Source organism: Ananas comosus, unplaced genomic scaffold (assembly GCF_001540865.1).
Source record: "Ananas comosus cultivar F153 unplaced genomic scaffold, ASM154086v1, whole genome shotgun sequence".
Taxonomy (NCBI): domain Eukaryota; kingdom Viridiplantae; phylum Streptophyta; class Magnoliopsida; order Poales; family Bromeliaceae; genus Ananas; species Ananas comosus.
In genome coordinates, this window is record NW_017890948.1 from 17,608 (window position 1) to 29,174 (window position 11,567).

At 34.9% G+C, this 11,567-nt stretch overlaps 1 protein-coding gene across 2 annotated transcripts in view; it reads left to right on the forward strand.

Annotated features, from left to right (window-relative positions):
- Positions 1 to 9,438, forward strand: part of LOC109704467 (putative receptor-like protein kinase At4g00960) — a 10,564-nt gene extending 1,126 nt beyond the window's left edge. Inside the window, exons 1-7 of one of the 2 annotated variants that reach the window (XM_020225207.1) lie at positions 5,449 to 6,417; positions 7,037 to 7,174; positions 7,263 to 7,396; positions 7,728 to 7,938; positions 8,201 to 8,441; positions 8,555 to 8,705; positions 9,004 to 9,438. In XM_020225207.1, coding sequence (XP_020080796.1) covers positions 5,556 to 6,417; positions 7,037 to 7,174; positions 7,263 to 7,396; positions 7,728 to 7,938; positions 8,201 to 8,441; positions 8,555 to 8,705; positions 9,004 to 9,357 — 2,091 coding nt within the window. In that variant the 5' untranslated portion in view covers positions 5,449 to 5,555 and the 3' untranslated portion in view covers positions 9,358 to 9,438. Of the gene's footprint in view, positions 1 to 480; positions 619 to 707; positions 842 to 1,136; positions 1,348 to 1,620; positions 1,859 to 5,448; positions 6,418 to 7,036; positions 7,175 to 7,262; positions 7,397 to 7,727; positions 7,939 to 8,200; positions 8,442 to 8,554; positions 8,706 to 9,003 lie in introns of those variants that run through there. The other variant, XM_020225208.1, reaches the window with a different exon arrangement.
- Positions 9,439 to 11,567: the final 2,129 nt, after the last annotated feature.

Genomic DNA, 11,567 nt, shown 5'->3' on the forward strand with positions numbered 1-11,567 from the left:
TCTCTCAAAAAAAAAAAAAAAAAACAAATATGAAAAGTTAGAAGTCATAAGCATATGTATAAATATATACACACATGGAAAGCTGTGTTAGTTACCAAAAGGAACCGACTCATTTTGCTTGATTCGACTTATTAATATTTTGACTCTTTTTCCGTGTTTGTTTACTGCTTTTGTTTTCGTTCTATCTTCTTTCTGTTTTTTCTTCCGGTCCCTTCAGGAGGCCTTAGCTGCCTCCATCATGTACGCCTAGTTCATTTTGCTTAATGAATGAAGCAGGTAGCTTCGCTATCTATTTCTCAAAAAAAAATATTTTGACTCTTTCTTTTTTTTAAAAAAAAAGATTAATAATCCGACTTGCTTTGATATTACGTGTTAAAGGTTAAAGGGAAAGAAACCAGATTAAATGAATATTGAATTCAATCTTAAATTCCCTTTTGTTTGATTTCGAGAACTAAGTAGGATCACTTACTTTTTGTGCAGGAATTAATGGAACTACAAAGACAATTATTATTGTTGCCAGTTCTGTGGTTGCTGCTGCATTGTTGCTTCTCTTCGCTATCTCTCTCTGCCTGAGAATAAGAAAGAAACAAAGAAAACCAGTTAGAAATGCTCCGATCAGTAAGCTCCGCACATAACTACACATAATTCAACACACACAGTGAAACATAAAAATTCATTTATGTACTAAGATCCTGCTCTTCATGAAGCAAATGGAGGAGATGAACAGGAAATTAGAAGTGCGGAATCTCTATTGTTCGATTTGGCCACAATAAGAGCTGCCACAAGCAACTTCTCAGAGGCAAATAAGTTAGGAGAAGGTGGATTTGGACCAGTGTATAAGGTGAATTCTCCACTCTTAAGTGCTCCAATTCAATTAATTAATCTGCAAAAGACAATATATTTAGCTTTTGTGTTCTGAATGTTAAGAACTATTAGCCTCTAAGAGTTTTAACAGCTAAAAAACAGTATTTTAATATTTGGTAACCATCATTTTCTTTCATGACTTGGGTCGAGACTTTTTTATTAACTCAGAACCTTTTGCTCTGATAATATATATTAATAACTATTTATTTCTAAAAGTTTATAATACTATAAAATAAATTTTTTTAAACATTTGTGTTTGACACTGAAAACAGGGGATGCTACAAGATGGGCAGGAAATTGCAGTGAAGAGGCTCTCAATGAGCTCAGCACAGGGGCTTGTTGAGTTGAAAAATGAAGTGGTGCTTGTGGCAAAGCTTCAGCATAGGAATCTGGTGAGACTAGTTGGTTGCTGCTTGGAAGAGCAAGAAAAGCTTCTTATCTATGAGTACCTGCCCAACACAAGCCTTGATAAGTTTCTCTTTGGTACGTCTGGTCACATGATTGTTATTCACATTGCTACTTGATTTGAAGTAACCTTCATTCAATGAAGTACTCTTTTACTTGTTTTAGCCACTTGCATACATTTGTCGTATAGTCAATTTTGCTTCTAAAATAGGTTTCCTTCTTTTTTAGGGATGTGAAATTATCAGTATGATTGAAATGTTGTTATTAACTGTTACAGCTAATTGAGAAATGCCATATATATATATATATATATATATATATATATAACACTATTTTTCTCAAATGAAGCAGATCCTGTGAGGCGCGAACAATTAGATTGGATAATACGGCACAAGATCATCGAAGGGATCAGCCGAGGACTTCTCTATCTCCATGAAGATTCGAGGCTAAAGATAGTTCACCGTGATCTGAAAGCAAGCAACATCTTGTTGGATGCTTTTATGACCCCTAAAATCTCTGACTTCGGTCTTGCAAAGCTCTTTGACATCGACACGAGTGAAGGAAACACAAGTCGGATCGCAGGAACATAGTAAGCACATTCTACACCCAAAACTCAATAAAGAAAAAAAGATTTACTAGAGTTTCTCTCCCAACGAGATTCTCATATAATGTTAATNTCTTCGTATTTTAGTCTCTCTTTCAAACACACTTTATATTAAAAATTGTGTTAATTTTTATCTGACAATTTATTATTATTTTAAAAGATCTAAAGCTATATAATAATGGTTAAATTTAATTGTAAAATTTTATAAAAATAAATTTATGGATAAAATTAGATATATTTAATACATTAGAATTAATATAAAAATAAGTTGGCAAGGCGATTTCAAATAAGGACTTCGACAAGGCCCCAAAAGTCTAGTATAGACGACCTTTGAAATTCAAATTTCAAACGGAAAATGCCGACAAATAGCGCGTTGATTATAACTACGCCATATTTGAACCAAGGGGATATAAAAAAAGGAGGAACCAACACAAGAGAGGAGATACCAAAGGCATCAAATCGTACAAGCCTTTATCTTTAATCGATCCCTAGAAGTAACCTAAAAATAGCTGTAATGTACAGATCTCTTGCCTGCAAAAGATTGTCATCCGACCATCATCGGACCGTCCCCGCTCCTCATCGGACCGATCACCGTTCGTTCTCCGATCCGCGCATGAAATAAAGCCAGCTCAATACAAAAAAATTAATATTTAAGGACGTTCTTTTTATATATTTAATTTTGCTTAAAAACATTTCAAAATAATCTATCATCGTATTTGGAAACGTCGGCTAAATGTCGGCAAATGAAGAGCAACTACATATACACTAACGCTTATATACTCAAGCATCGGTAAATATATATTCCGACGTTTTAAAGAGTCATAATTTTTCAAAATCCTCATAATTTAAAATATTGAAAAATTAAAAATAATAATAAAACTTACTATTTAATAAATTATTTTGATAGAATAGATGGTTTGACGATGCTTTTTAAACCGTTGATATTTGATATATTGTATGAATGCTAAGCGACGCTTCGTCCAAACGTAATAGAAAAAGTATCCTTATATTAAGATTTTCTTGTAGTAAATTCAACTTTCGATCAGAGAGAGTTGGCAGACCAACTAAAGCGCATCACGCTTCGGTTGGCAGGCCAACTTCAGATCAGAGAGAGTTGGCATATTTGCTATATTTCTTAATTCTCCCAAAAGAATAGTTGCATATTAGATCTTAAGCTTAAGTATAACATATTTTTATACTCCGTCAATCTTCTCGATAATTTGTATGATATGGAACAACAACTATTTTTACTTTATTTTTTTTATATAAAAATGGAAAAAGAATGGTCGTTTTGGAATTGGATGGTGACGGGAGAGACTATGCATTCTGACAGATTTGATCGAGAAAATTGTAATTAGCAAACCGCGTCAGACAGAACTAATGCTGGACTTTCGAACGACTGCGCGCACGCGGTGACAAAACGAACCTCTTTTTCTAAAATTTTTGTGGACGTAGAAAAAAGTGCGGCGCAAGCCACGTCGTCGATTCAACAGTCAAAGGGCCACCAGTCAATGGTCCCACATTCAAGCAATTACTTCAATTATTTCATCAGAAATACTATTTATATATTTAAAAATAGAATGCCACCTTTATGCTCACCAGTCAATACAAAAAAGTGTGTTATTCTTAGCGCAAGTGACAAATGACTTGGTGGTTGGTATCTGAAGTTTCAAGTTCAAATTCTAGTTGATTCATATATTTGGATAAGTTTATTTTTAAAAAGAAATAAATAAAACGAATAGTACACAACATTTCTCTCAATTATGCCAATTTTTATCATGCAGTTTGTCATTATTTTAAATAAATTTAAAATTATAGAATAATTATTAAATTCAGCTATAAAAATAAGTTTACAATTGTAGTGAGTTGCAAGTACAATTCTTAGATGAGGAGGGGGGAAAAGGTACCGTTTGGTTCCAGAACAAACTATTTTTGTTTATTCTTGGAATAGGCATAACTTCTGGGATAGATAGAAAATTAATTCAATTTTGTGTTTGAACGAGAATCGAGATATTTAGAGGAATAAGAAAAATTATATTTGGTTGATTGGGTTCTAATAGTAGGGATAAGAGTAATTATGATTGAAAATAAAAATAATTTATCTAAATAATAAGCATCTAAGTATTAGTAAAATAACATTTTAATAAGTTAATAAATAAATTAATCAAAAATACTTTATAAATTAATTAAAATTACTATATGAGATGACAAAGATGACATTAATTAGTAAATAACTATAAAAAATAAGTCAATATGTTAATATTAATTAATTATCTAATCATTTATATTTATCTAATCATTTATATTTTTAGTTAATATATTAATTATTAATTATATAAATTAAAATACTAATCATTTAAATAATATAAATATTAGTTAATGATTGAATAAGCATATCATATGGCTAATTATTTAATTAGATAAATATTAATAAATTATAAATAAATTATTATTTAAATATTTTTTAATTTAATAAGTTAAATAATTAATAAGTCAATTATTAAAAAAAAATTACATTAATTAATTATAATTTATAATTATTTATAACTTAATTAGTAGAGGAATAAGGTAGAGAATAGCTTGTTCCACCTAATTGGTGGAACTACTATTATCCTCTCTTAACGAGTTATTTGGAAATAACCCGTTAAGGGGAGAATAGTAATTTTTAACAATTTTTAACACTATTTGAAAAAATGAGAGGAATAAATCTCTTATTCTTCCTTTACCCTTTGATATACAAACAGTATTACTCTCATTTTTCTATTTTTAACAATTAAACCCACTTTCTAGACTTTGTTAAATAGTACACAAGTTCCCCTTTTCAATAGAAGTTATTAATTATGCAGTCATTTTGATTGTATGACATGCATATAATTTTATAAATTTTTTTTTAAATTTCTTTTTAATACGTACGAAAAAAAAAAAATCAAGGAAAATTTATCCTCCTTCTACCCCTAATGTTAAATTATCAAAATTATAAGAGAAAAATATAGATTTTGTTACATTTTGAAGTCTTATAAAATTACTTGTGTGGCAGGAAATTAAATGACTATATTTTTGGGAATCCGGTACTCGCCCTAGTATTAGATTTTGAGAATTCACAATCTGCTCTGATACCGACTGCTGTAGATTCGGTACCGATTGTTGGGAATCCGTAACGAAAGCGTCAAATCGAATTTTTATAATAAATCCGTTTACTTAGCAAAAACTATTATAATTATAAAAAAGAAAAAAACTAAACAAAAAAAAGTACAAATAAAATAATATTCACTAAATAAAAGAATATTACACGTGATTTTTTTTTTTTTTTTTTTTTTTTTTTTTTTTTTTTTTTTTTTTTTTTTTTTTAGAAAGATAGATAACACGCTACCCACTTCATTTATTTTATTTAGCAATAAACTTAGTTAGAAATGTGAATCAAATAGGATTCGAATTTGAGNGTATAAAGTAGCTTCAATCTGTCCCAATCCATTCCAACCCGTCAAAAGCCAAAAATAAAATAAAAAATAATCTTGTCCCAAATCTGTCCGTCTCCATAAAAAATAGCGCAGGAGGTGGGAAATCCTCCCGCCGCCGAATCTGTCCAGTTTGCATCTCGATAAACAAACAGAACCGCACATACAATCCCATATTCCCAATTTCCAACATCATTCCTTCCTACTTGTGAGAAAAATAGAAAACTATGGAGCCTCTCCCTCTCCCCTTCCTCCTCTGCTCCCTCCTCCTCATTCTCCTCCGCACCCCCACATCAAAATCCCAGCCCATCTACGTCAACTGCCCCAGCAACGCGAACTACACGGCGAACAGCACCTTCCAGTCGAACCTCAACCTCCTCCTGTCTTCCCTTCCCTCCGCCGCTGCCCCGTCCGGCTTCTACAACACCACGGTCGGTCCAAGCGGCGCTGACCAACTCTACGGCCTCGCGTTATGCCGCGGCGACGTCTCCTCTGCCGAATGCAACAACTGCTTGACTACCGCCGCGCAAGATGCCGTCGTAAAGTGCCCGCACGGCACGTCGAACACCATGTGGTACGACTACTGCATGCTGCGCTACTCCAACCAGAGCTTCTTCGGCGTTGCTGACAGCTCGTTCCAGATATACATGTCGAACGTGCAGAACGTCACGGACCCGCAGCTGTTCGATGAGCAGCTCGGGCAGCTGATGTATAACTTGGCCACGAAAGCAGCCTACGGGTCGGGGCGGCCACCGTTATTCGCGGTGGGGGAGGTCAACTTTACGAGCTTTAATAACATATACGGGCTGGCGCAGTGCACGAGGGATCTGTCGCCGGCCGACTGCTATGGGTGCTTGACGAGTTACATCAGGAGCATCCCCCAGTGCTGCAGCACGAAGATCGGCGGGAGGATTTTCGGAGAAAATTGTATCGTCCGGTTTGAGTCGGCTCCGTTTTATAATTTGTCGGCCATCCAGAATGAGACGGCACCACCTCCTCCGCAATCAAATGAGACGCCTTCACCGCCGGCAGGGTCGGGTCAGAATACGGGTAATGGCAGCAGTCGAACGGGCGGTAAGGGTAGCGGAGGTAAGTCAAAGTCTCTTTCCCTCGTTGACTCTCCCCACTGCGGGATTTGCTATTCGGGGGACCAGGGGGTTGTAGGAAATTCCTATTGTAGGGGCATGTGGGGGATCACATTAACTCACGCGAGGTAGGTAGAATTGCAGGACATTTTTTGCCCCCTTTGTTAATTACGTGCGAGAGTCATCCACCGTTGCTTTGAATGTAAACAATATGGTCTTCAACGTGGTACTTAAAACATAAAAATCTTTTGAAAGACTTTGTTTACAATGAACTCGGCTTGAAATGTAAGGCAATTGACTTCAAACTTGAAATTTTAGATACCACTCATCAAAGTTCTTAACCAACTGAATAGATATAGTGGGTAACAACTGTAAAAACATTAGAAGTTATAAGCGTATATATGCAGATGGAAGTTTTGTTAGTTACCGGAACGAACTGACTCATTTTGCTTGATTTGATTTAAAATAATTTGACTCTTTTTTTTCTAAAAAGACTAATAAATCGACTTGCTTTAATATTACATGTTAACGGAAAAGAAAACACATTATATGAATGAATTGAATCTAAAATTACCTTCTGTTGGATTTCGAGAACTAAGTAGGATTACTTACTTTTTGTGCAGGAATTAATGGAACTACAAAGACAATTATTATTGTCGTCAGTTCTGTGGTTGCTACTGCATTGTTGCTCCTCTCCGCTATCTCTCTTTTCGTGAGAAGAAGAAAGAAACAAAGAAAACCAGTTAGAAATGCTCTGATCAGTAAGTTCCACACGTAACTATATTTAATTCAACACACACAGTGAACATAAAAATTCACTTTTGTACTAAGATCCTGGTCTTCATGAAGCAAATGGAGGAGATGAGCAGGAAATTAGAAGCGCGGAATCTCTATTGTTCGATTTGGCAACAATACGAGCTGCCACAAGCAACTTCTCAGAGGCAAATAAGTTAGGAGAAGGTGGATTTGGACCAGTGTATAAGGTGAATTCTCCACTCCTAAGCGCTCCAAGTTAACATTTTCAACCTAGTCTGCAAAAGGAAATATATTTAGCTTATTTATCAGTTTCCTTTTCTCTCCTCAATGTTCTAAATGTTAAGAACTACTAGCCTCTCTAAAAGTTTTAGCAGTTAGGAAACAGTATTTTAATATTTTGTATCCAACATTCTCTTTCATATCTTAAGCTTAAGCTTTTTTAATTGACTGAGTACCTCTTGCTCTGATAATACATATTAATTAAATTTTTTTTTTTTCAAAAACTTAGAATACTGTAAAATAAATTTTTTTAACATTTGTTAATGACACTGAAAACAGGGGATGCTACAAGATGGGCAGGAAATAGCAGTGAAGAGGCTCTCAATTAGCTCGGTACAGGGGCTCGTTGAGCTGAAAAATGAGGTGGTGCTTGTGGCAAAGCTTCAGCATAGGAATCTGGTAAGGCTATTTGGTTGTTGCTTAGAAGAGCAAGAAAAGCTTCTTGTCTATGAGTACCTCCCCAACACTAGCCTGGACAAGTTTCTCTTTGGTATGGCTCATCACAACATAATTGTTTTTTAATATCGCATATATTTCACATGCAGAAGCCTTCATTCAATACAAGTACTCTTTTTTACTTGTTTTACTCACTTGGTTACACTTTTTACAAGTCATTAATTATCTTGCTTCTAAAATAAGTTTCCTTCTTTTTTAGGGCTGTGAAATTATCTGTATGATTAAAAATGTCCTTATTAACTGTAGCGGTTAATTGAGAAATGCCATATATGTAACACTATTTTTCTCAAATGAAGCAAATCCTGTGAGGCGTGAACAATTAGACTGGGTTATACGATACAAGATCATCGAAGGGATCAGCCGAGGACTTCTCTATCTCCATGAAGATTCGAGGCTAAAGATAGTTCACCGCGATCTGAAAGCGAGTAACATCTTGTTGGATGCTTTTATGACCCCTAAAATCTCCGACTTTGGTCTCGCAAAGCTCTTCGACGTCGACGTGAGCGAAGGAAACACGAGTCGGATTGCGGGAACATAGTAAGCACATCCTACACCCGAAACTCAACAAAGAAAAAAAGATTTACCAGAGTTTCTCTCCCAACGAGATTCTCATATAATGTTAATGCTTAAAACTTGGTTGTTAATTGCAGCGGATATATGGCACCGGAGTATATAACTCACGGGCATTTCTCAACAAAATCAGATGTTTTTAGTTATGGTGTGTTGGTTTTGGAGATTGTGACTGGACGAAGAAATGCTCGCCCTCAAGAAAGTGTTCATTCAGAAGACGTTCTATCCTATGTAAGCATTCTCTATACCTTGATAAGTTGATAAGGTATTCATTTTTAACTTACGGTCCCAGTTCAGATAGGAGATGGTGACAATAATATAGTCAAGTTTTAAAAACCAAAAATTTACTAGAGTTCTTCATAACATTTATAAATGAGTATTCAATTTTGAAAATTTTAATTTTACCGCCCTATTATTTTGAAGGCACCTGGTGAAAACTTTGACGGCTTAGACACTCCCTGTCACGATGATTTTTTCTTAATAAATCGAGGTGATTTTCTGCTGCTAACTACAGCTCTCTCTTAAATAGGTGTGGAGGCACTGGAGCCAAGGGACTGCACACCAGGTGCTCGACCCGAGCATTTCAGGGCGGTGCGGGTTGCAGGACGTGCTGAGATGCATCCACATTGGGCTGCTGTGCGTCCAGGAGGACCCGTCGAACCGGCCGAGCATGGCGTCCGTCGTGCTCATGCTCAGCAGCCTCTCCTTCACCCTCCCCGCCCCCTCGGCCCCTGCTTTCGTCATTCTGCATGACTCAACTGCAGACGACACTGAGGAGATCGAGACTGATGCGTCCGGCGGGCTGCAGCAGAAGACGACGTGGGCTGCGTCGGCACCCACGCCGTCGAACGACGTCTCCATTTCAGAACTCGAGCCACGGTAGCGCCTTGGAGCGTAGAAATATTGAACAGAAATAAACAAAACGGATGACGTACTACCTTCCTTTCAATTATGTCAATTTTTATCATGCACTTTATCATTATTTTAAATAAATCTAAAATTATAGAATAATTATTAAATTCAGCTGTAAAAATAAGTTTACAGTTGTAGCGAGTTGCAAGTACAATTCTTAGATGAGGAAGCGTGAAAATATTTCATCTATCCTTTTGATGTACAAACAGTATTGCTCTTATTTTTCTATTTTTAACAATTCAACCGACTAACCGATTTAGTAGGCTGCTGATGAATCATTTGAAAGATCAGAAATAATACGATCTTTAAGCTTCCATTTGGTTCGGGGTTAAGGAAAAAGTAGCTATTCTAGGGATAAAGTTAAGTTCAGGGTTAAACTGGAGTTAAAGTTTTTTTGTATTTGATTGGGGTTGGAGTTAGTCTAGAATAATGAAAAAAAGTGTTTGGTTGGAGTAGGTGGGATAAGAAGACAATGATTGATAAAGAAGGATAATGATTGGTTGGAATAGGTGTAATAAGAAAGATAGTGGGTTATTTGAATAGAAAATAGTGTTTGGTTGGAGTTTGGTGGGGTTAGGTGGGGTTAGCTAATCCGGAATAATTTATTTGAGGTGGGTTAGAACCCTACCCATTTTTTGAAATGTTTGGGAATAAAATAGGAGTTAAGGGGTTATTCCACCCCTTAATCCCCAACCAAACAAGGGCTAAGAGAATCCAACCGAACCTTAGGCTAGCCATACACAATCTTAAGCGGTTAGTGAAGGAGTAGTCATTTTATTCTCCCAGCTTAACTGAGTTTTTTTTTTTTTTTCTTTTAATCCGAGTTCAGGATGCCTCATCCTTGTAGCCTAGTTCATCTATCTAATAAATGAAGCTGGTAGCGTGCTACCTTTTTCTCAAAACAAAAACAATTAGACCGACTTTCTGGACTTTATTAAATAGTTCACAAGTTTCTCTCTCCAATAGAAGTTATTAATTATACAGTCTTTTTGATTGTATGTTGTGCATATAATCTTATAAAATTTTAAAAAATAATTTTTTTAATATATACAAAAAAAAACAAAAATCAAAGGAGATTTATCCTATTCTTCTACCACTCAAGTTTAATTATCAAAATTACAAAAGAAAAATATATATTTTGTTACATTTTGAAGTCTTATAAAATTACTTGTGTACTTGACATGAGATTAAATGACTATATAATTAATAACTTCGATTGAAAAAAATAATCTATTAAATTTTTAATAAAATTTTGAAAATTTAAATGTTCAAATTAAAAGTTTGACTGTTTAGCAAAAGAGCCAAAGGTCTGCCTTGGAATAATGCGGGCCAGTCAAACCAGTGTGCACGCCTGGAAAAGGAGAAATTAAAAACAATGGACCGCGTGAACACCACTTCTTCTTCTGCCGTGGTCCATTTTCTAATAATGGCTTCTCGTAATAAAATTCCTGCTAAAAATATATCGAAACATATAGATTGTATCTAATACAATTGACTAAAAATTTAATAATTAATATTTGAAGTGTCTAATTTATTTATATTTTTAACTTAGATCATTTCTAAAAACTAAATACGGCGGATTATTTGCTACCTTTCTTACTCGGGAAATATATATAAATAAATAATCAAGATGGAAGCATTGGACTTGTCATCCCGCTTGACCCTGCGTCCGGAAAAAAAAAAAAAAAGCCGAACAAGCGATCTTTTATCACTGTGCGGTTTAGATGCGTGGGTTCGAAAGTCCGGCAGTCGTTCACCCTATGTAGCGTATCTTTCCATTATCACATTTTCCCAATTCAATTATTGACGTAGAAGTAATGACGTAGAGATATTCGTGATCGATATACGATAATTACATAATTAAAGTTATATTATTATATTAATAATTTGTTAATATTTAAATAATTAATTGAATTGTAATTTAATTACAGTAGGTTTTTAAAATTAATAAGAAATTTGATAACCAAATATCACTTGCTCATGGTTCAGATAAATATTAAAGTAGGAGCAACTATGTCTTATGTAGCCTGAAAAAAATTCAAATATGCTATGTTGCGGTGAGCGGTATGAGAGGAATTGAAATATTATAGCGAAGATGTGATTTTATTTCTTTTTATTATATAGATGGAGATCAGTGTTTTCCGCAAAAGTTCATGAATGATAGAGATTAAGTAGCTTGCT